Source organism: Sminthopsis crassicaudata, chromosome 5 (assembly GCF_048593235.1).
Source record: "Sminthopsis crassicaudata isolate SCR6 chromosome 5, ASM4859323v1, whole genome shotgun sequence".
Taxonomy (NCBI): Eukaryota; Metazoa; Chordata; class Mammalia; order Dasyuromorphia; family Dasyuridae; genus Sminthopsis; species Sminthopsis crassicaudata.
Window position 1 is genome coordinate 16,777,017 of NC_133621.1, and position 25,078 is coordinate 16,802,094.

Consider the following 25,078-nt stretch of genomic DNA (forward strand, 5'->3'; position numbering starts at 1 on the left):
AAAGATGAATGCTGAGAACTACCTTAGTAATATTTTTCTTCCAATTACATGGAAGAAGAACACCCTTAAGTTAAAAAAAAAAAAAAAAGATAGAACTAAATGATCATGTTCTTTAACAACTTATGTTTTGGAAATCGATCTCATACCCGTGAATTTGTTCCAATTCTTTACAGATTTTAGAGGCCAGATTCTTTTTATCAGGTAGATTTATTCAAAGCAAAGACATCTTTCTAGTCCTGTTCTTCCCTTTTAATTCTGGATGCATTGCTTTTTGTTGTGCAAGAGTCCTCATTCTCCCATGGCCAGATGGATCTCCTGGACCACCACAGAATTTCCTGCGTTTCCACAACTACAGCAAACATCATCACCCTCCTGACTTTTGTCCAAATGCAAACAAAAACAAACTTAAGAGGCAGAAATTCCCCAGATGGAGCGAGCCGATGGCCGAGTACTCAGCTCTTACAAGCATGAGACGCTTGGGTTTGTGCTCACGCCAGGCTACCTCTGGGGATGCGGAAGGCAGAGGAGGAACGGCGCTCACCTGTAAGGTTCTTGTTCACAACGTAAGGGCCGTGTTCCACAAAGAGTCCAAACATGGAGGATCCTCCCGGTCCCCCTTGGAGCCAGAGCACCACTGGGGCATCACTGGGATTTTCCTGTAGCATGGAGGAGAGTCGAAGACCAATAATCACATGATTTGTCCCACCAAGAATCACATCATTTTAAGAGCTGGGAGGCGGCTGGATGATGTAGTGAATAAATTACTGGCTCTGGAATCAAAGGCTGCTATATGTTGGATTACTTACCTTTTAAGTATTATTATTATGACCTGTGTGAACATGGGCAAAGTCACTCCAGCTCCCCGAGCCTCAGTCTGCCCATCTGCAAAAATGAGGGAGTGCAGCTAGGTCGATACAATCTATGGCTCTGAAATCCAATCTGGACTTTGAACCCCAGCCTAGCTGGGCGTGGAGAGGCTCATCCCCATCAGCCACGGGGAGAGGAATTCTCTGTAAGATGATCCCCCAAGAGGAAGAGGAGCTGTGGTCTTTATTGGGAGGAGAATCCACTTTAAAGAGTTCTCAGATCCTTGAAGTACAAACTCATCTAGCATAGTCACGATTCCTTCCTCCATTCCTTCTTTCTTTTCTTCTTCCCTTCCTCCTTCCCTTTCTCTATTCCTTCCTTCCTTTCTTTTTTCTTCCTTCCTTCCTCCCTCTATCTCTCCCTTAACCCCTTTGCCTCCTTTGCATGTCCCTGGTCCTCCCAGGGCCTCAGATCCTTCTCTGTAAAACGAGCACAGCAGGGCCTGGGAGGTCCCGTCCAGCATGTGGAATTGTTCCACACCCCTGGGCCTCAGTTTCCCCCTCCAAACCATGAGGGCAGCTCCAAAGCTCCCCCTTGCCCAGGGTCACTTAGCCAACAACATCTGAGCGCACACCTGAATACAGGTCATCTTTACCCCAAATGCAGGCTGTCTCTGGGCAGGCGGGCTGACTTGGACGTCTGTCCTCCGCCCCCTTCCAAGGCCCTGTCTCCACTCCCCGCTCCAAGCTGACCCTCGGCTCTTTGCTGGCCATCTCAGGCACAAAGTCACGTGGAAGCAGCCACCTTTCCACAGGCTGCCTGACCCCCAAGGCACGCCCCATGTGCCCCGCGCCTTTACCCCCTAATTTCCAATTTTTAGGGAGCTGCATTCTTGAAATGTTGGGCCTCTGGAGCAGGTCCCTGAGAGAAAGGTGAGGCAGCCTTCATGGCCCCAGCGGCTCTGGACTCCCAGAAAGCCCCGAGCAGCCTCCCTGAGCCAGGAGGAGAGGCGAAAATGCCTTTTGCCTGCTGTGTAAATTTTAACAGAGACAGAAGGGGGAAGACATTTAAGGCCCTTCTGCAAGGAGCCTCTGCACAAAGCTTAGGCCAGCCTGCAATCAGACCCCAAATGTCTGCCAGGAATGGATGTCCCACAGGCCTAAGTTGTGAGTCCCCTCGTTCAGCAGTCTACTGGGGAAACTGAGGCTGAGGGAGGGATTCATGCTGTGAACCCAGACGCTCAGACCTCCCTCCACGGAACCACGCTGGCCCGACTAAATCGCTTTATAAAATCACAGAAACCAGGCTAAAGATATTTTCCAAACTGCCGTTATTTGCACTAACTGGGAAGCTGGAAGGAAGGAAGGTGACGTGTTGTGGTCGGTGCAGGAGCAGAATCTGGCGGGGTGCTGGGTTCAGATCTCGAGTCTGCCACTGATTCCGGGCATCCTTAACTTTCCTGGGTCGCGGTTTCCTCCTCCAGAAGTGAGGCGTGGATGGCTGGATGCCGGCCGGCTCTCTTCCCCCCATTTTACAGCTTTTCAGGAGCTTCCAGCTGAGGCCATTGCAGCAGAAAAGGAACAGGCCTTTGGGAAATTCTCACAAAACTCTGGTTCTTGCCATAATGGGAAACAAAGAGGTTGAGGAGGGCCTGGGAGTCTGCAGGGCAGGGCTCTGAGAGTGTCTGTCCCAGTTCTTCTGCTGACCTCTGGTGGCCAACTGGAGAAGCGAACACTGCCAGAGGCCTCCACTGTGGCCAGGGCCCCGCCATCCAAGAACCAGAGCCCTGGCTTAACGGGGGGAGTCCTCGCCTCCTGGGGGTGACGTTCCACAGCCTTCCGATGGCCAGACTCTCAGGCCTCCAAGCTCCTGCTCTCCTTCTTGCTAGAACCCTTTTCTTCCAAGATGGGTCCCCAGGCCCAGGCTCAGCAAGGAATTCTGGGCCTCAATTTCTTGGTGGGAATACTACAACCAGAGCTACCCTTCAGACGGCTATCAATGGACCAGTGCTACCCTTCTATTCACTAGTCAGCCAATAAGCATTTATTAATCACCTACAATATACTGCGCTGCTCCTCCCCTAGACTCTCCAAACCACAACACTTTACCTAGGGTCGTCCCCACAGAATGTAAGGTCAACGAGGGAAAGGACCGCGTCATTTTTACCCTCTTACCCCCCAAACACACAGCACTTAGCACATAGTAGGTGCTTTTAAAGTTTTCCCATTCATGCATTCACTTCCTTTATTCAATCTTCTTTGAACTAATTTTTTTTTAAAATCCTGTTTTATAAGTTTTCTTACTACTTTTAAAGGAATCCAAAAGAAATCACTGTAGGTACTTCTTTGTCCAGGACAAAAAAAATAAATAAATAAAACAAAATAAAAATACAAAAACTAGTGCCTAATGTGCCCTCTTACCCTTGAGGAGTCCTCCCCATCCTGTGTTTCCCACTTAAGCCAAGGCTCCATTTACAAAGTGCAGGGGGCTCCTGTGCTCCATCCCCCTCTATTAAATGCCTTAAAATCATCCCCTCTTGCCTTGCCTCTAGACCAGGTAACAACTGACCCATCTGACCAGCCATTCTCAGCTTGTTCCTGTTTTGATTATATTTTATCGGTGTATGGAGGCCCCAGGGAGTGTCTTTTGCTTTTTAACAGAATTTATAGTATTGCCTACAATAAATAGACAGCTCACACATCTCAATCCTCAATCCATCCTCAACTCAGCTGCCAAAGTGATTTTTCTCTTCTCTTCCTTTCTTCCTCCCTTCTTTGCTTCCTTCCTCCCTCCCCCTCTCCTTCCTTCCTTCTTTCCTTCCTCCCTTTCTCTTTCTCTCCCTTCCTTTCTTCCACCCTATCTCCCTTCCCCTTCCTTCCTTCCTTCCTTGCTCCTTTTCTCTCCCTTCTTTCTTCCTGCCATCCTCCCCCTCTCCTCTCCTTCCTCCCTCTTTTCTTTCCTTTTCTTCTCTTTGGATTACAAGGCATTCATTAAGCTCCTCCTGTGAATCAGGCACTATATGCTAGGCTTTGCAGACAAAAATACCGAAATGAGACGTTTCCTGCCCTTGCAGAGTTTATATTCCAATAGGGAAAGAACAGACTTAAGAAGAATCATGCCGAGAGAAGAGTTTTGCTCTGGGATAACACAAAATGATTATTCTAAGTCTAGCTCTATACCACCTTCAATAGCTCCCATGTTCAAGATCCAGTAGAAAATACCTTATTTGGCATTTAAAGCTCTTCACAATGCAGCCCCTTCCTCATCCTACTCCCCTTCAAAATCTCCCCAAGCCACACCCCATGAGGAAGACACCCCCTCAATTTCCAGTTTTTCCTACTCTGTAAAGAACCGCCATCAATACTCTTGCACGTGTAGATCTTTTTTCTTTCTCTCATCTCTCTGAACCACAGGACTAGCTAGCTGTTCAGTTGCTTCAACTGTGATCCCCTGCACCATTTTGTCCGTGGCGTTTTCTGCCATTTCCTTCTCCCGTGAGGTTAACTGACTTGTCCAGGGTCACACAGCTAATCAGTGGATTTACGTTCTTCCTGACTCCAGGCCCCGGGCTCCATCCACTGGGCCACCAAACTGCATCCTTATAGAGCTGGCAAGTGGATACTCGGGTTTTAGTGACGTAAACCCTCTCAAATGCAGTGGATTCTAATGAGTGTCTGAAGCCACAATATTTTTCAATCAAAAGAGAAACTCTAATAGTGGGAATTGTGACACTGCGAACAGGCCGTGGAAAATTTAAAAAGAATTTTTAAAGTTAGGCCGGCTTTCTGAAGCGGCCCCAGCCGGCCCACCTAGGCGGCGGTCTCTGTGCCCAGGGTCCCCCCAGTGAGGACCCTCACAGCCCTCTGAGGAAGCAGCCCCAGGGGGAAGCTCAGCCTTCGGGAGGTTACATTTCCCTGTCCATCCATCTGCTTTTCAGTGAGATGCTCTATCCAGGGCTGAAATCATTGGGCCCACTAGTGGGGAGCCTGTCTATGTTAGGTGGATCCTGCTTCAAGCTCCCCGAACGTCCAGAACCACCCTCAGATCTGTTAGGAGTACAAGGTGATAACTCAGGTTGTCTGGGCAATCCTCTAGCTCAGAATTCACACCTTTGGTTCTGGGCCTTTAAGGGGAGTTCACACCCTTGGACTTCTGAAGAGGAGTTTACATATTTAGAAGAGTTCACACCTTTAAAAGGAGCAAGTTCATTGGCTGTGGGAGTTCTCCCAGGCCCATTCTCTGGGAGGATAAAAGAGGCAACATTGAGCCTGGAGGGGGTCTGGCTGGGAGAGTGAGTTGAGACGGCAGCCTGGACCTTTACAATTCCGGACCTTTACCCAGATCGAGCCTCGCTCCCTTTAAACAAATGAGAGACCTTGAGAATAAGTAGAAATGTGACCTTAGGACCATGCTCACTCAGATCCCCTCTGGCAGCCCTCCGGACACCTGTGGGTCTGCAGACAGAACATGGGGGCCTCTGGGTGACGAGCAGAGTCCAGTCCGGCTGAAGAATCACACACTGGCAAGGGCGAAAGGGCTGAGCCTAGAATGGCGGGTGGCAGCCAGCTGGTGCAGGGCTTTAAGGCTCCTTGGGAGACATTTCTAATGCACTAGGGAGCCACGGCAGTTTATTGAGCAGGAGAGTGACACTGTCAGATCTGACCATAAGAAAAATCACTTCCTTACAGGAAGTGGAAAGACCTGAGGCAGAGGGAGGGGGGAAGCTGCAGGAGGAAGGACATGGCGGAGAAGGGGATGATGGGGTTGAGATCTTGAGGCAAAGGGAACAGCAGAAGGGAAGGACAGTGTGGAGCTTAATTGGCTAAGGGAGGAGAAGCAGGTCGGAAGAGGGGGAATGGACGGAGAAAATGCCCCTGGATGAAGGATGGGAGGGACCCAGAGCTTCCCTTCCCTTCCCAGACCCCAATAAGGTTCTTATTTTGTGTGCAGCATTTCTGCCCCCTCTCTCTGGTCTGCTTCTCCCCGGACACCCCCCCACAGTCCCGAGTAGTCCCCCCAGCTTTTATCTCCTCCCCCAGAGTGCCTGGGCTCTAACCCAGCCCATCTGTCACAGCCGGAGGGGCTCCGGCTCCCACGGCCGCCATTCCTCCATCCCTCCAGCGGGCTTTGTTTGCTTCTGTCCCTTCCAGCACTGGGCTCTGAGGCCTTGTCTCCAAGTTGGAATGGGCCGGGCCGATCCCCTCGGGGACCTTGCCAGAGGACAAGGGGGGAGACGAAACTCCTGGCCCTCCCTGGGGGAGCCTGCCTGGGGGTTCCCTGAACCAACCTGTGGCTTCTTGCTTCAACTGGGGGGTTTGCTGGGCTACCAGCAGAGGGCGCAGAGCTGAAGCTTATTGGTACTTCAGGAGCCTCGACCTAACCAGGGAAGGCGAGCAGAGGAAAGAGCTGCCATTTACAGAGCACTGGACAGTTTGCACACACATGAATGAATGAATGAATGAATGAATGATGTGAATGAATGAATGGTGCGAATGATAAGACAATTATTAAACGCTCACTATGTACCAACAACTGCATTAGCTACCCTCTCTGAATTTCACTTTGAAAGACAGGTGGATTATTAGTATTATTACCTTTTCCATCTTGCAGTGAACAATAAGTAGCCATGGGCCCTGCACCTCACGACCGGTAAGAACTGGGATTCGAATCCGGGTCTTCCTAACTCCAGCCAGGCACAATCCCACCTCTTTCCCCTTCAGGTCATTCCTCCTCCACCAATTCGAGCTTTACTGTTAAGATTACACAGTTGAGTTCTGCCTTCACCCTTAATGGGGGCTTATCGCTGTAAGATTACAACAACCGTCTTGGGCAGGGAACAGGGGGGAAGCGTGCCTTCCTTCTTTCTCTGGAAAGGTGGCAGAAGCCAAAAGTGAGCTTCCATCCCAGGATCACAAATGGGGAAGGAGAAGCGGCCTAGAAGTTCGCCCACTTGTTCACCTCCCTCATTGTGCAGACAAGGAAGCTGAGTTTTGGGTCAGTGAAACAAGCTTCCAAGGTCACCCAGCCCTACGGGGAAGGGAGGGGGCAGGTTCAATCGAGGTTCCTCTTCCCCTCCCCCTCCCCCACGTAGCTAACTATTCCACCATGACTCTGCCTCTGAACTGCTTGAAATATCTTGTGTGTCACAGAGCGAGGCTGGACGGGGAATGATAGAGAGAAGGGGGGAGAGGGGGTCAGGAGTGAGGAGGCGGGGCAAATACACCGGGAAATAACGAGATTACAAAACAAGCAAGAAACCCATAAAGCTTTACAAATAAGAGTAAGTTTTCGCTCCCCTGCTTGCTGCCCCAATTTATAGAGAAAAGAACTACTTGCTTATTTGGCTGGTGCTTTTCTGGGGGAGGGGCATATTCTGGCTTACTTTATCAGTCCCAGAAGCTGCAGGGGGGGGGGGAGAGTACTGGGCCTTCTTCCTGCCTCCCTCTTTCTGATATCCTCCTGCTTCTAAAAATTCCACGGAGGAAACGGCGTGCAGACGTCTGCGTGCCGGAGATCCAGGGCCCCCGGCCGGGCCGATTCCTTGTGACCACTGGTGGGGATGAGTGCCCGGCGGAATGTTCAGCCCCCGCTCTGCTCGGCCACTTCAAGCCTGGGAAGTGTCTCCAGAGAAAGTCCGACCATTCCTGCTGGGGGGCTGGAGAGCCGCTTTTCCTGCGTAAGCACTTTTAGGGAGCGCGTGTTGTTGCTCAGTCAGCCACCTGTGTCCAACACTTTGTGATCCCCTGGACCACGGTGCGCCAGTACCACCCCTGGGGGTTTCTTGGCAAAAAACCTGGAGTGCTTTGCCATTGCCTGCTCCAGCTCATTTCACTAACGAGGAAACTGAGGCAAACAGACTGAAGTGACTTGCCCAGGATCACACAGCTAGCAAGTATCTGAGGATGGTTTTGAACTCAGTTCTTCCTGACTCCAATAAGTAGAGAAACCCTGGACCCACAAAATTAGAGCCTTGGATCTGGAAGAGAAGTAAGAACTTCTCTGGATCAACTTTCTCATTTCGTAAATTGGGAAAATAAGGCCCGGAGAGATGATGTGATTTTGATCTAAGTGGCAAAGCCAGGATTGGAACTCAGATCCTCTAACTTGAAACCCAGGACACATGCCCCCCCAAAAGGCTCATTCTGCCGCTGTAGTGCCTTCCACTTACCTGAGCTGGAAAGAACCAGAAGAAGAGGTTGCTGTTATAGGTTTCATTGACGGTGAGGTAGCCGGAGTAACTCTTCACATTGACTCCTGGGAACGGGCTGACCAAACTTAACTGCTTGCCTGGAAAGAAAATGTGAACCCCAAGATAGGAGAGGGGGGAGGCTGAAGCTGATGAGCGACCGTGGCCTCCACTGGGACCAATCATAAAGTCACCCAATTTCACCTACTCCAACCCCCACCTCAAAATGGATCTCCTCAACAACATGGTGGACAGATGGTCGTCTGCTCAAGACCTCCACCCAACCCATCTTCTTTCTCATTTTTTCCTTAGTGATCTGATTTTTCTTGTGCAGCAAGGTAACTGTATAAATATGTATGCATATGTTGGATTTAACACACATTTAACATATACCGGAGGGAGGTGGGGGAAGGAGAAGAAAATCTGAAACACAAGGCTATGCAAGGGTCAATGTTGAAAAATTATTTGCGCATATGTTTTGAAAATAAAAAGCTTTAATAAAAAAAGACCTCCAAGGAGGGGAAACCGAGGCAGCAAAACCAATTTGGGAAAGTTATCAATGGGAGGAAGATTCTTTTTCTTCTTGTCAAAACTAAGTCCAGACATTTGAAATAAGTAGAAAGGGCCTGAACAGAAATGCAAGGACAAGTGAAGTGCCATAGAAATAGCACTGAGTCGAAAGTCTCAAGAGAACACGGGTTCAAATCCCTCTCCCGACATTTACTGGGTGTCCTGAGCCTCAGTTTTTTTTTCTCTGAAAAATAAAAGGGATGGATCTGCAGATCTTAAGGTTTTGTCCAGGACTCATTCTATGAGCCTTTGAAATATAGGGAGCTGGGGCAGCTAGATAGCTCAGTGGCTAGAGCACTGGCCCTGGAGGCAAGAGAATCTGACTTCAAATGCAGCCTCAGACACTTAAAACTTACTGTGACCTTAAGAGAGAGAGAGAGAGAGAGAGGAAGGAAAGGAGGAAGGGAGGGCGGGAGGAAGGGAGGAAGGATATCATCATAATGACAGTATTTCTAGGACCTAAAGTTTACAAAGTGCTTTATAGACCAACCCTCATTTCAGCCTCAGCAGTCCCTTCTGGAGGTAAAATCATCCCCATTTTACAGAAAGGGAAAGTCAGGCTTGGATACTATTGACTAATCCAGGGTCATACAACTGGAGAGCAGAGAAAGACGGAAAAAGACAACACAGAATGAGAAATCTAAACTTAAAACAAAATAATAAGAATAATCAAGGAGACTATAATGTAACCATAGCTTATTTGTAAACTTTAAGGTTTATATAACAGAGTTTATAGGTATTTATGTGGCACATGGAAAGAGTATAGAATGAAATATGAATGCAGATCCAGCCTCAGACTCTTATTAGCAGAGTAGCCCTAAGCAAGTCATTCCCTCTGTGCCTCAATTTCCTGTCTGTAAAATGGCAATAAAATGTACCTACCACTCAGGGCTATGAGGATCAAATGGGTGAGCATATATCAGTGCTCTGCAAACCTTAACACACTACTATTTTAAAACAATCCGATCAGCCATTCCTCAACACAAACAGCTATTTTCTTTCTAATCCCGCTCTAGATCCCGCAGGTTCTCTCTTTGTCCTATTTTTATGACAACAAAAGCAGTTGCTATAAGGACTTTTTCTAGTAGAAAAATTGTAGAAACAAAGCAGATCCCATCAGTTAGGGAATGGACCAGTTATGGTCCATACGTTAATGGAAAATTACGGCACCATAAGAAAAATGACTAAGACAATGAATAAGAAGTCTGGGAGTTTATATGAACCAAGAACAATGGTGTGTACAGTGCCCACTCCTACATGGCAGCACCTAAATCATCCACACTGATCACTAGGGAAACAGAATGGCCTGAGAAGTGAGAAGACTTAAGGGCCTCCCCCCCACCTTGATTATTCGAAGAAGTGAAGAACTATGGGTACAGAATGCTAAATACAAAATCTGATTTTCCTAAATCATTGGCTAAATTTTGCTGACATGTATTTTCTTCTTTGTTAAAAAGGATGGTCCTCTGAGAAGATGAAAGGGATACACTGGGAGATATAGCTCACTGAAAAAAAAGCAATTAATTAAAATTTAATTTAAAAAGCAAAAATAAAAACAAAAACATAAACTTTAAGGTTTTAAAAGTGCTAGAGAAGGCATTGATGACAATATTAAAAGGTCTTTCAATTCTGGGCAGCTTCCTCAAAAAAAAGGCTAAAATCACTTCAGTCAGCCCAGGAGCGAGTCCAGATTCTGCTGTCCAGGTGAGCTGTCCTCTCCAGGAAATGAAAGCCAGTGATTCATGCTTCCTGTCCTTCGGATTCTACAGCTCGCCACGTAGTACTCACAGCAAAGACCACTTCCTGTCCTGTGTGTGATTCATTTGTGCGAGGGTCTTATCTCACTCAGGAGATCAAAGCTTCCCAAGGAAGAGGAGGGAGAAGGGAGGATGGGCTGTACATGGCTCCTCTCTGCATCCCCAAAGGCCCCTTCAGAAAGCCAGGCCGTTGTTATTGCTCTTGTTCAGGTGTCTCCAACACCACGAGACCCCACTTGGGGTTTTCTTGGCAAAAACACTGGAGGGGTCGGCCTTATTTTACAGATGAGGAAACTGAGGCAGTCAGGCTGAAAAGTGTCTTGCTGAGGGTCTCGCAGCTGGTCAGTGTCCAAACTCAGAGAAGTGGATCTTCCTGACTCCTGGCCCAGTGCTCCATCCAGTGGGCGAGCACCAAACAGTTGTTGAATAACATTCTCACTCTTTTTGTTGTTGTTTGCTTGCATTTTGTTTTCTTTCTCATTTTCTTTCCTTTTTGATCTGATTTTTCTTGTGTAGCAAGAGAATTGTATAAATATACACATATTGGATTTAACATATATTTTAACATGTATAACATGTATTGGATTCCTTGCCATCTAGGGGAGGGAGTGGGGGGAAGGAGGGGAAAATCTGAAACACAAGGCTATGCAAGGGTCAGTGCTGTCAAATTATTCATGCATGTTTTGAAAATAAAAAGCTTTAAAAAACTAAAAAAAAAAAAAAAAACCAGTTGTGAAATGAAAACAAAACAAAACAAAACAAAAACAATGAATGAATGAGTGAAGGCAAAAATGACAAGTAAGTTACAGTTCTACTGCTCCTTCTAGTAGTTAACTGATCTGTAAAACAGGGTCATTCAGTGACCTTTGAAATATACTTCCCTCCCCCAAGATCACTTCTATATGATGCTTTCAAGTCCTACAAATATTTTTCTCCCAACAACCCTGCAGGGCAAATAATATTCCAAAACAAAACCAAAAATATAAGTCAGGCAAAGCAGAAAAATAGCAAAAATTTGATTTATTTTAAGGAGTTTGCTGACCTCCCCATGGTCTCACTGCTAGTAAAGGCCTGGGGCAGCCCTCTGGTCCGGCAGCCCATCGTTCCCCCTCTCAGTCATGGTAACAAGCCCAAGGGACATCTCTGGAAGGCCATCAGGCGGTCTTACAGACACCCAAAGAGCTCAGTTTTAGGGGCTCAGGAATCAACACTTCTATAATTTGGTCTCATCAGAGCCCTGGATCATGTCTGGAAGTGAAATTTCTTCTCCAGCAGAGGAACAGAACAACAACAAAATCCTGGAGGGAGAAAGTCCTGACAATACGTGGTCTTCAGGAAATTACTTCATTTCTCTGGACAAGTTTCTCATGTGGAAAATGTGGACACAGTAGGTACCTGGCACACAGTAGGTGCTTAATAAATGTCTGGTGGATGTAGGAGAATATTAATAATCATTTTTTATAGTAGCCCCAAACAAAAAACTAAGGGAGCATTTGCTGATTGAGGAAAGGCTGAGCAAATCATGATATATACATGGAACAGAATAATGGAATGGAAGGTTACGGAGGTGATGAAAAGGACAATTTCAGAGGAAATCGGGAAGAAAGGATACAGAACGGAGTAAGAAGAACCCATAACATTTTAAAGAAAATGGCCCTGAAAACCTTGAGAACTCCAATCCCTGCAATAAGGCACAGGTCCAGAGGACAAAGCTTGTCAGAGAGCTGATGGACTTAAGAAATGTCCATTTGTGGCCAATGGGTAAATTTGTTAGGTGGGAATGTGTTTGTTATTTGTTAGATATTTGTTAAAAGGGACAGGTGGGCATGTTGGGATGGTGAGCCATTGTCTGAATCAGAATTTGAATTCGGGTCTTCCTCACTTCACACTCAGCACTCTAACCACTGTGCCATCTGTCCACCCCAATATAAACATAGGCTCTGGTATGAGGGAGTTAATAAATCCGATATCCTCTGCCGTAGGTTTACCCCACATAGAATACTATGCCTAGGTCTAAGCATTGTATTTTACAATTTGGGCTGGTATTTTAGGTGCATTTTAATGCATTTGATGTATATTTATGTACAAACTTTTCAAATGAGATGATACCCTGACACTCACAAATTTTAGTAATTTCCTACTGATTGCCCACGCAGCCATACTGCAAAGAGAGCATTATCACAGAATGCATAGAGTGTTTCAGTGTAATTTCAGACATTAAATAAATCTGTTCCTTAAAACGCCAATTTAGGAAAAAAACTATTCATGACCTTAAAGATGCATCTTTCTGCCTGCCTGGGTGGCTCACGATGCTCCAGAGCAAACCCACTGAGCTACCACTGAGTGACCCGAACCTTAAGCAATTCAGCTCATCTGTAAGAGGAAAGAGACTCAAAAGATACTCACACACTCACACACACACACACACACTCACACACACACACACACACACTCTCTCTCTCACACACACACACACACACACACAGACACACACACACACACAACTTTGCATCACTAGACACTGACTCTGAATTGGCTTGTTCTGGACACTGCTTCCTCTCTGTCCCCAGGGCCTGGCCCTGCAGAAGGCCCTAAGTCACTCAAGGGGCATCATGTCCAAAACAAAAACTAGTGAGTCCAAAACAGAGATTTGGTCTTGTCCCCACACCCAGGGCTAACAAAGCCAGACAGACCCGTCTACCCTCTGCATGGAGGCCGGAACTCACCTTCCTGAATTCTCCCGCTTTTGATGTAAGGCGTGAGGAACAGCGGCTGCCCAGGGTCTCCGTGGCTCGGGCTACAGACGCGAAAACCTCTGTATGGGGAGCGGAAAGCGCCTTCGCTGGGCTCCAAGGCCAGCAGCAGCAGGATCATCACCTTCCACATCCTGCCAATAACTCGCCCTAGAAGGGGAAATAGAAGGAATCACTTAGGGCTCTTGCCATCCACCAGGCCCTGGACCTCATCAGCCCTGAGGTCCCCCTAGAAGGGGAAATGGAAAGGATCACTTGGGGCTCTCATCATCCATTCACCAGGCCTGGGCCCCATCAGTCCCGAGGTCATGTCCAGTTCCCACCACCCAGGAAGTTCAGATGCAGGACCTCGGGTGCCAGGATAGAAAAAGAACAGGCAATTATGCTAATATCTCTTTATGATGCAGTCTTTTAAATGTTGAATCATTAAATGACATGAAAATGTAAAATTGTAGAACAATCAACGAACCTCACACACTCCTCACATCATTCCTTTGGCAGAACATAAAAACACGGGCTTAATTTAAACAAGTGAAAATGGCTTTCAGCTCCATTTCCCCAGTAAGTTAAAAGTTCCTAATTGTCATTTGATGGAATATATGATTGCCACAAGTATTTCTCTTCTGGTTAGCATAATATAATTTCCTGTATTTAATACAAATAAGCCCAACTAAATATAGCAAGTGGTTAAGTATCTATAACAGAAGGGAAAATGATGCTAGAAAATTAAACCAAAAGTCTGGGGCCAGCAAGTCACCACAGCTCTGGAAAATGAAGAATTTTTTGAAAAATATTGCTAAATGAGATAGAGTTTGTTAGCCTAAGGTTTGACTAGGAGAGTTGCTTTTTCAAAGCTGGAAGAGAACCGACCTCCAAGCAAACAGCTTTAGAAGAAAAATGACTGCTGTGTAAGCTAGGGAAGGAATGGTTTCAGTCAGTGGTTTTTCCTGAGGGGAGAAAACAGAAACCCATCAGGACCAGTATTTTTCAATCTTCACTCTACAAACCTCAAGGCCTTTTTAATGGGGCCATTAATATTTAAACAACAAGGAAGGTTAGAGCCCTTTCCCGGTACTCAGGGCTGACTCAGAGGGAGGAAGACAAAAACAAGCCAAAATGTCTTGGATTTAATTGGCAGGAATGGAATGCAGAGGTGAGAATTGCCCCACTCTTGCTGCTTACATTTGCTCAGGCTGCTGGGGCAGGAACAGCCTCGCTGGTCAGAGAGTACACAGGGGTAAGGAGTCCTGGGGAGCAAGGAATCTTCTGGCCGTGTCTTTTGGGTAACTTTTTGCTGAGACCTGAGAACGTGCTTGGAGTTATCTGATGGAGTGAAGGGTTGGCCCCTCAATTCATGGGTATTCCCTATGGCAGACCGGACAGTTCCTGGAGTAAACATAATCCTCCTAAAGGAATGGATAAACACTTGTACCTGGGAGGATGATGCTACGCCTCAAGGGTCACTCTCTAAATGAAAAGGCCCAGGGTCTTCTTTGTTCTCAGCCTATAGAAACCTCCTAGTGGAAAGTGACTTTGAGCATCTGTACAAACTTGCCGAGCAATGGCTCCCACTTGAGAGGAGGAATTCAGATGTGGGCGCTTCCTCAGGGTGGTGATGATATTTGTTTTGTTTGTTGATTGTGCATTACTTGGGTGCTATGAGCTTCCTCTTCTCCTGTGTCTTACTTAAATCTGGGTTCTCAGCAGTAATAAACCCGCACCCTCCCTCTTTATGACCATACCTGTTGTAGGCAAATTCCAAACTCAGATTAACTCACAACAGTCTGAACTCTCGTCCTCCCTTTCACAGGCCCTTTTGTCTCTGTCACCTGAAAGGTGATGGCCCTAGGTCACAAGGCCCACCGAGGGCTTCCCAACAACATGTGAGTCTGTCTGCTTTGGGAGGGCTGACCCAACTAGGGATGGAGAGGCTGCCCACAGAAGGCGGACCACTGGGCAATGAATTCTTTGGCTGTGGCAATCCATGACATAAAGAAAAACACAAGATGGCAGAGATGGTGTCAGAACAGTAAAAAAGGGACAAAGAAGGCTGAGAATTGCATACTTCTAGATTATCCGTAAATCTTACTGAGGGCGTTCTAAATGTGAGATCTTTGCCAGGGGCCAAGGAATGGCAAATTGCTGGAGAAAGGGAATTCTCTCTCTCCCAACATTCTAACTATAGATGGAGCCAGAAAATAGAAGGAAATCACAAGTGCTGCTTGGAGAGACAAATAAAGAAGTCCACAGTATCAGCCAGTCAGTCAACAAACATTTATTAAGCACCTACTACTGTACTAAGCATTGGGGAATACAAAAAAAGTTTGAAAAAGATAATCTCTGACCTCAATGAGCTTACAATCTAAAGGGGAAGAAAATTAATCGGTACAAGCAAGCTACAGAAAGGGATGGTCTACCTCTCAGATCTGTGGAAAAAGGAGGAATTTGTGCTCAAAGAAGAACTAGAGAGCATTATGAAATTCAAAATGGATAATTTTGATTATATTAAATTAAAAATGTTTTGCACCAACCAAACCAATACAGCAAAATTAGAAGGAAAGCAGAAAACTGGAGAAACTTTTTTCATCCAAGAACTCTGATAACGGTCTCATTTCTAAAATACATAGAGAACTAACTCCGATTTTTAAGACTACAAGTCATTCTCCAATTGATAAATAGTCAAAGGATAAAAACAGACAATTTTCAAATGAAGAAACTAAAGCTATTTCTAGTCATATAAAAAAATGCTCTAAATAACTATTGATTAGAGAAATGCAAATTATGACAACTCTGAGGTACCACTACACACGTCTTAGATTAGCTAAAATGACAGGAAAAGATAATAAGATGCTGAATGGGATGTGGAAAAAATGGGATATGATTACATTGTTGGTGAAATTACAAACTGATCCAACCATTTTGAAGAGCTTACTATTTACCCAAGTGACCTTGGCCAATTCCTTTATTCTCTTACACCCCAATTCTGAATCTGAAAAACGAAGGAATTGTTCTGGGTGACCCTTAGATCTTAACCCTGGGCTCCAAAGTCCTTTGAACTCTTCTGTAAAATAAGTACTAGGTGTTCATTTTTTTTTCCTTTTTGATCTGATTTTTTTGTGCAGCATGATAAATATTTAGAAGAATTGTAAATGTTTAACTTATATTGAATCACTTGCTATTTAGGAAAGATGGGGAGGAAGGGTTTTCCAAATTAGGAAAACAAGGGATAGTCTACCTCTCAGTTTCGTGGAGAAAGATGGACAAAAAAGAACTAGAGAACATTGTGAAATGCAAAGTAAATTAATTTTGATTATATTAAATTAAAAAGCAAACCAATGAAACCAAAATTATTAGAAAAACAGAAAACTTTCTTTGCATATATTTTGAAAAAAAAAAAAAACACTAGTTGTGAGGCCCTAGACAAGACAACTTCTGACCATTTCTGTTTCCTCATCTGTAAAATGGGCATAATAGCAGAAACTATCTCCCATGGTTGTTGTGAGGCTTAAATATGATATTTGTAAGGGCTTTGTAAACCTTTTAAAATCATTCCTTAGCTAATTATCTGTGAGCAATCAGGCCACCAGCTAGTTAAAGTGCAAAATTAATATAGAACTAGAAGAAGGAATTAAAACAACACAACATACAGCTAAAACAACTGCAGCTTAACCAAACAAATTATGCTAGTAAACAGGACATGGACAGGTGAAGGGAGATTGACACCAGCTACAACAACTTCATGCAAAAAGTCTCACTGCTATAAATCAGCTGTCACAACAAGGAGGCCAAAAGAGGCTCCGGTCAGCAAGTACCTGACTTTTTGCCAAGCAAAGGCACATGGAAACCAAAAGCAGCACTGATTTAAAAGGGATCTTCTGGGAAAGGAGTGTAGAATGTTATAAACCAGATCGTCTCAAAAAAGCAAAGAGAGAAGCAAAGAATAAAATCAATTTAGAGATCCAGCAAAGAAAAGACATCCCATAGGGCATGACAAAGAGACAAAACACTGAAAAGATAGGCAAAGTGTTTTTTAAATATATACTTTTTAAAAATATATATTTCCATTAAGGACAGTGAATCCAAAACATCCAGATGCTAATAATCTCAAAAGAGATAATTACTAAAGTGCTTAGCACAGAGCCGGGCACACAGTAAGTGCTGTAGAAATGTTAGTCTTTATGAGTATTATTAACATCACACGGCAGTTGGGCCTCCAGACAGTCAGAGTCCAGTTTCAGACGGCAAAGATAAGAAATGAGATTGGACCAGACCAAACAGACACAGCTGTCGCTGGAAATGACAGTTGTGAGGATATTGAGGGATTAAACCTCAGGGAATCCGAAGGAAGGAGTGATCCTAAAGATATGGGGGGGAAGAAACTTATACCACAATAAAAAGGCAACTGGCTCTTTGGAGAGGGCGATCTTTGGAAACTGATGCAAAACCAAAAGAGGCCCATATGTATATATGTCTCTTGTTTTCAATGTATATGTGTACATACATATATATATTCCCTATTTAGTCTGTGTGTATACATGTGTATATGTGCAGACTAATAAGGGAATTTGTTTTACTTGTCTATAACAAGGATTTTGTTTTTCTTTTTCAATGAGGAAAAGAAGGTAGAAAAGGTAGATTGTTCACTGACTGAAAATATGAAGATTTAATTTTTAAATACACAGTTCACTGAGATATACTTTACAAAGTTCATCTTCTTGGATGCTCAGAACAACCCTGGGCGAGAGGGGCCCTTGTTGTGCCCATTGTACAGATAAGGAACCAGGCAAATAGAAGTTAAGTGACTTTACAGCAGTTAGATGACTAGTACTTCCCCACAAACACACTGCAAAGTTCACAGTAATAACTTCAAAAAGATTTGCCAACTGAGTGACTCGGTAATCAATAATAAACATAGGAGAAAGGAAGGGAAAAGGCATTTATTAAGTGCTTACTGTGTGCCAAGTGCTATACGATTATTATCTCATTTGATCCTCACAATAACCCTAGAAGCTAAGTGCTACTACTATACCCATCTTACAGATTTGGAAACTGAGGTAGACAAATGTTAAGTGACTTTTTCAGTCCTAGACCACTAGTCAATGTTTGAGGATGGATCTGAACTCAGATCTTTGGAATTCCAGGTACATCCCTATAGCCACTATAGCACCAACATGATATTGGAAAGAGCACTTGCTTCCTCTCGAGTCAGAGGATCTGAGTTCGGATCCCAGGTCTGATGCTTACTATTTACCCATGTGACCTTGGGCAATTCCTTTATTCTCTTATACCCCAATTCTAAATCTGAAAAATGAAGGGGCTATTCTGGGTGATCCCTAGATCTTAACCCTGGGGTCTAAAGTCCTTTTAACTCTTCTGTAAAATAAGGATGTTGGACTAGATGCTCCTTTAGAGTCTCTAAATCTTGTTCCTACTCCTTTTCCTCTTCCCTTTTCTCCTCCTCCCCCATTCCTTTTCTTCTCCCTCCCTCTCCTTTTCCCTCTTCTTCCTCCTCTTTTCCCTCTCCCCCTCCTCCTTTTCCTCTCCCTTTCTTCCTCCTTTTCTCTTCCTTTTCTTCTACTTGTTCCTCTTCCCCCATTCCTCTTCCTCTCCCTCCCCCTCTTCCTTTTCTTTCCCTTTTCTTCCTCCTCTTTTCCTTCTCCCCTCCTCCTTTTCCTCTCCCTTTCTTCCTCCTTTTCTCTTCCTTTTCTTCTACTTGTTCCTCTTCCCCCATTCCTCTTCCTCTCCCTCCCCCTCTTCCTTTTCTTTCCCTTTTCTTCCTCCTCTTTTCCTTCTCCCCCTCCTCCTCTTCCTCTCCCTTTCTTCCTCCTATGCCTTCTCTTCCTCCTCTTCCAGGAATGGTCTGGAGCATCTTGTGCCCCCATCACTGGCCCGCCAGTCTGGGCTGGCTCCATCTCTGAGATCTGCACTAAGCAGCCACCTTGTCCCTGGGCTGCCTGAGGCCTCTCCACCAGGCTCCCCCACAAGCCCAGCGGGCCGGGCACCTTAGACTCAGGGGATCCCACAAGCACCTGCTGGCTGCCCTATGCAGAAAACCTGGCCCCAGGGAGAGCGCTGAGTGGGCAGGCCTGGTTCTGATTAATCCCTGTGGCTTTCCCAGCTCAGCCTGACCTTCGGGAAGTGCCCAACAAATACTTGCAGAATGAACTAATTAATTGGCTAATTGCAAAGGCAGAGGGTGGAATGGATGAGATTCTGAACCAGATGTTCTGGTCCCGGGAGGCTGCTTCTGCCCTGGGTAATCCCTCCTCTGGCCCGGACTTTAAAGGCTCTCCTTTCGGCAGTTCTGTGCCCCGGGGCCCACAAGGCCCAAGCCAAGAAGCAGGTGGAGGATGGAGGCCAGAAAGCATTTCCTAGACTCAAACCTGACCCAGGGAGACTGTGGGGAGCAGAGGCTGGAGGAGCATTGGTTGGCGAGATCTTGTTCAGAGACGGACTAGCCCAAGGGCCCCAAGAATTCTGGGACAGACAAAAATCATGGCACTCTGGAGTGAGGGGGGTCTTGGGGGCCATGGTCTTGTCGGCTGGACAAGCTGCACGCCGCCCCCCTCCGGCCCAGGGAGAATACGCTCCACCTTCCGACCCAACCCTGGGGGAAGGCCAGCCTTACGCCCTTCGTCACCCAAAGCTCTCCTCCCCGAAACAATGACGGGCCGCCATTTGACAAACCTCTCGGGCTGTGTTGACCACGAAAAAGATGCCCAACCTTGGCTCGGAACTCTCCCCCTTCAGAAGCTGAGAGAGTTTCCAGGGCGGCGGAGGCCAGACAGCTCCCTTCTACAGAGAGGTCGCCCAGCTCGAGTGAGGAGGGGCCCCGGCCTGGCTGACCACCGCCAGGGCGCTTTGTCTTTGCTCCTATTTTATAGAGAAGGAATGCTTTTGCCTTTATATTCTTATTTTAAGATTTATTTTGCAAAGCAAAGGGGGTCACGCAGCCGTAAGTAGGTGAGGTCACATTTGAACTCGGGGCCTCCTGACTCCAGGGCTGGTGCTCTCTCCACTGCACCCCCCTCTGCCCAGGGAATGCTCTTCTAAACCCTCTCCAAACTTGCCCCAAATCTGCTTAGTCCCAAGGCTCAGACCCCCCACACACACATGATCCATGCGTCTAAGCCGCCCTGTGTCCATGAGCTAAGGATGGGGAGGATCTCCTGCATCTCAGGCTCAGGCTTGTGCTGTGGCAGTGGGACACTGACTAACATTCAGCATGCTCACCACTAGGACCACAAGCTCTTTCTCACCCTGCCTTCTTAGTTCCGTTTTCCTCCTTATTTTACTGAAGGCCAATTTGTGCGCCGATAATCCTTCCCTGGACAGCTCTCCACATCGCCTCCTCCAGGTGGGGGGAGCCCAGGCCCCGATTTTTATTCTCTCCCCCCCTGACTTTTCCTGACTTCAGCATAACTGACCTCTCTGCCGCCCCCCAAGGAGGACTGGGGCGGGTCTGCCTTTCTTTGGGTGCCCCGCCCCTTTTAACTACAATGACTATGTATTGACTGGGGGGAGGGAGGAGAGAGAAAAGGAAGAGAAAGGGAAACGGAGGCACCAAAAGAGGCGAGAGGAAAAGGGAACACGTGACCAAATAGAAAGATGAGGATTAAAGGGAGGGAGACGCAGCTGACTCCCGGGTGTTGGGACGTGACTATTAGCAGGGACGATGCGTCCAGCGCTCGTCTCTAATTTGGTCTTCACAATAACCCGTCAGATAAGCGAGTTATCCTCAGGTTACAAATAAGGGAAATAAGGCTGGAAGATCTAGCCACTTCCGGCCTCATCTCCTCTCCGGAAGCGGGGTCTGGGTCCCCCGGCGCTCCGGGCGGCGGGCTGCTGCCAGGGGTGGGAGCCCTCAGAGCGGCTGCCCCGCCTGGCAGCTCTCAGCGGCTCCCCCCTGAAAGCCCGGCGCTGCTCCGCTTGGGCCGACACTTTAAGTGGTCTCCGGTTACACGGGAGCTTTCCAGCAAAGCCAGAAGTCCAGGAGACGGACGGACAGGACGGGGAAGAGAGACGGATGGGGAGGAAGCGAAGGAGGGGACAGTCTGCCCGGCCTCGTGCCCCACAGTAGTCTTTCGGATCGATTTCGGGGTGTGGAGGTCACTTCCGGGCTGCGCCGGGGCCCCCTCCCACCTCCGGGAGCTCTGGGGTCCCCAGGGCGCCCTAAGAGCCCTCGGCTACCCCGTGTGGAGCCCAAGTTCCAGGGATCGAGCTTTTCCTTCTCAGGGCCCTGCCCGGAGCGGGGAGACCTCAGGGGGGCCCCTCTGCCCCGGGCGAATGCGCTGGGGATGCTTTTAACCCACAATCCATCACTAATTCCTGTGGTAGAGACCATTCTGACCAGCGCCAGGCCGGGTTTCCCCACCTCCCCATCCCTCCACCCCCTAACTGAAAGGAGGCCGGGCATAGGCTGCCCCCTGAAACACTGCGGGCGAGACCGGACAGAGCCCCTCGAGCGCTGTCAAAACATCTGGGCCCGCTTGGCAGAGGCCGCTGGGAGCCTCCCCATCGGTCCTGCGCCCACCAGGGGCTGGGTCCCGCCTCCTGGACTTCCCTATGAGAGCGCTCCGTGGGAGACCCCCCCCACAGGGAAGCCCCTGAGGCTGGGGGCGGAGGGGGAGGGGAGAGCCAGGCATCTCTCCGGGCTCTAACCTGGAGGCCCGGGAGGCAGGAAGCGGGTCAGCCGGAGCTGCCAGGCTGCACGTGTCCGCCTCCTCCACCCGATTATAATAATACTAATTAACAGCAGTGATCATTAGGGGCCGATGGTAAGGACGACAATAACAAGGTGTGACTGCGGTAGGGACACTTGCCGCCGGCCTAGGGGCCTCCACTCCAGGAGCCTCCCAAGGGGCTCCGTCCCAAGGAGCTACCAGGTGTTGGGGCGGGGCCTGGATCCCCATTGGCTGAGAACAGGCGGAGACCCCCCAGGGCGGGGAGGAGTCTGGGAGCTCTGCCCGCCCACTTTATTCTCGGGGCTCCCGAGGAAGTAGGGGCTAGGTCCCGCGCGTGGATGTGGCCGGATTTCAGAACCGCGGCTGCCATCGGTGGGTGTGGGAGCTGCCCCTAAACTGAGGAAGCGCAAGCATCATACACGTGCACATACGTCATATGCATGCGCTTGTGGAACTAGGAGACTCATCCGCATGAGGCACAGTCGGCGTTAAGTGACTCACCCAGGGTCACACAGCCAGGAAGTGTTAAGTGTCTGAGGCAGGACTCAGGTCCTCCTGACTTCAGGGCGGGTGCTCTGTCCACTGCGCCACCTAGCGACCCCTCAGGCGCAGGAGTTCTAACCCAGCCTCCGGTACTTACAACTTCGAGACTCACTTAACCTCTGCCTGGCTCAGTTTTCTCATCTGTAAAATGACCCGGGTCTGTGGCGAGAAGACCCCAAATGGGGCCCTGGGATCTCGAGGAGCCAGACCGGACTGAAGGAGCTGATACTGAATTACCTCTAGGTCTAGGGCGCCATTTTTACGTGTTATCCCGTCAGGCCTCCGGGTACCCCAGCAGCGGAGGAAGTTTCTGGGCCTGGCCAGGCTTGGCCCAGCTTGCTCCAGACTTGCGCTGCTCACGTGGGAGGCCAGGGCGGGGATGACGGACAGACAGACAGACAGCAGTGGGGGGACCACTCCCACGTCCAGGTCCCGTCTGGTTTCAGAAACACAATCCTAAGTGACAAAGGCGCGAAGGAGACTTTAAATGGGCCGGATCACGTGATCACATATTGAGAGAAAGAGACCCCGAATCCAGCCCCTCATTTTACACAAATAGGAACAGGGCGTCCAAGGAAGGCCTCGCTCCTCCTCGGCCACTCCGGCCCTGCTTCTCAAATCTCTCAGTGGATCCTGAGAAAGCCTGCCCCCTCCCCCAAGTCAAAGGTCACCTGCCCCCCTTCCCAACGCGCCCCTTGGGGCCCTTTTCCGACCGCTATTCAGTCATGTTCCTTAGTCTGCCTGGAAGATGGAGGGAAATCTGACCTGGAGAGGTAAGGGAGGCTTTTTTTTTTTTTTTTAAGACCCTAAGAATGATAGATTTAGAGCCACAAGGGCCCTGAGTGATCACAGCCCGGCCCCCACTGGGGAAACTTCTCCCCGGAAAGTGGCCCGAAGGCCCTGGAAGGAGCAGGGCAGGACCCGGAGCCGGACTCCGGGACAAAGGGCCGGCTCAGTGCCACTATGTTAAGCCGCCTTCCCCAGGAGAGGAATTGGAGGTTAAAGCTAGAATAGAACCTCAAATGCAGGGGAGTGAACTGAGCCGCAAGGGCAGCGAGGTGAAAACCACGGACTTCCAGGCCAGAGTCGGCCTCGGACACTTCCCGGCGTGGGGCTCACTCCCGTCTGCCTCAGTCTCCCACTCCGGAGAATGAGGGAAGGAAAAAAGCAAAGCCTCCGGCCATTTTGCCCAAAAGCCCCGAGCTGGGCCGAAAACCGAACAGACGGAACCGTAACCACAAACCCTGACGCACGGAATCAGTGAGCGGCGCGTCCGGCCGGGATTCGAACTCGGGGCGCGAAGGTTTCAACGTCAAAAGTGAAAAAGGGGAAACAGGAACGGGGAGGGCGGGGCGGGAGCGGGAAGAAGAAGCGAGAGTTCGGGACGAAGAATCCGAAACAACTGCGGGGGGGTGGCAGGAGGAGGCTGGCACCCAGCGGGGGGTACTCTGGCTGGGGGGGGTGCCCTGGCCCGGGGAGGGGTGCGCTGCTCCAGCCGGGCCGGGCCGCTCTCCGAGCCCCACGTGCCAGGGCCCCCCGGGAGCCGCGGATCGGCCCGTACTCCTCCCGGGGCGCCCTCCCCCGACCCCCCCGGCCCGCTCCCCGACCCCGCACCCCTGAGCCCGGCCGCCCGGGGCCGCCCGCGTCCACACTCACGGGCGCACGCCTCCGCTCCGCCTCCGGGCCCGGGCGCGAGCACGCTGCCTCCGGCCGATGTCCCCGGGCTGCTTCGGGCGGTCAGGGTCCGGACTCGAGCGCGCCAGGCCGGAGCTGAGGCGGCCTCTGACCGCGGAGCACAAGCAGCCTCTCTGGCTTGCGTCACCCAATCACGAGGAGGGGGAGGCGGAACCGGAGGAGGAGCATCGGCGGCGCTTTCCAAGGTCCTCCCGGCCGCCCTCCTCATGTGACTCCAGAACCGTCCGGCCCGAGTCCCTCCTCCCCTCCCGGCCCAGCCCGCCCGGCCGGGTCAGTGCCCCCACCCTTCCGACGCCCACTCGGAGCCGCTCCGGGGCCACCCCGGCCTCCGCGCTTCCTTTGTGTGGAGTTAGTCCGGGAGAAGTCGTTGCCTCTCCTCACCCCCCATCCCCACCCCCGAGGGGCAGCAAAACCTGTTTGATTTTTGGCTTTGGAACCTCCACGCCTGCGCCGCGCCGTGCACCTAGTGGGCGCCTAATGTTTTCTGAATTCCGTTACCATTTAGGTCCAGATTGCCTTTTTTTTAATTAATGGAATTGTCAACTGCAATAATAATAATATCGGTTATTGATATCACCAATAAACCCTCGGGCGCCTTCGTCCTGCCTGGCAGTGCAGGGAGCTGGGGATCCGGACTAAAAGCAACCAGCCCCCGCACGCAGGGAGAAAAGCTGAATGCGGTGGCCGCCGCGTCACGTGGGGAGCACCTGAGTCTCCGCTGGGGAGAGCCGAGTCCTTCTGGCCCGGTGCAAACTGGCTCCGGGGCCCGGGGCTCCCGCTGAGTAACCTCGGGGGAGGATCCTTGACTCTCCCCGGACCGGCCTCTACTGCAAAACGCTGGCGCGGCCTAGAAGCCCCTCCCCCCCCATCTGCCCCTTACAGGTTTCCCGCAGCAGGAATTCGCCAAGGGCTCCCAGGCCTGGTTTACCCCGGACACGTTACCGGGGGCCGGGCCGGGCCCTTCTCCCCCTCACAGACACCCTTGCTCTCACGCTGAGCTGCTCCTGGCCCTGGGCAAGGCGCTGCACCCGGGAGCCTCAGTCTGTTCCTCCGTCAAGTGGGGATGATGTGGCCCCGCCTCAC

At 49.2% G+C, this 25,078-nt stretch overlaps 1 protein-coding gene across 1 annotated transcript in view; it reads right to left on the reverse strand.

The window, feature by feature from the left end:
* Positions 1-24,218, reverse strand: part of CPVL (carboxypeptidase vitellogenic like) — a 92,388-nt gene extending 68,170 nt beyond the window's left edge. The window contains exons 1-4 of the mRNA XM_074272222.1: positions 23,957-24,218; positions 13,047-13,223; positions 7,976-8,094; positions 542-656 (exon numbers count right to left, since the gene is read on the reverse strand). Of these exons, the coding sequence (XP_074128323.1) occupies positions 542-656; positions 7,976-8,094; positions 13,047-13,223; positions 23,957-24,203 (658 nt within the window). The 5' untranslated portion in view covers positions 24,204-24,218. The remainder of the gene's footprint in view (positions 1-541; positions 657-7,975; positions 8,095-13,046; positions 13,224-23,956) is intronic.
* Between the last annotated feature and the right edge of the window lie 860 nt (positions 24,219-25,078).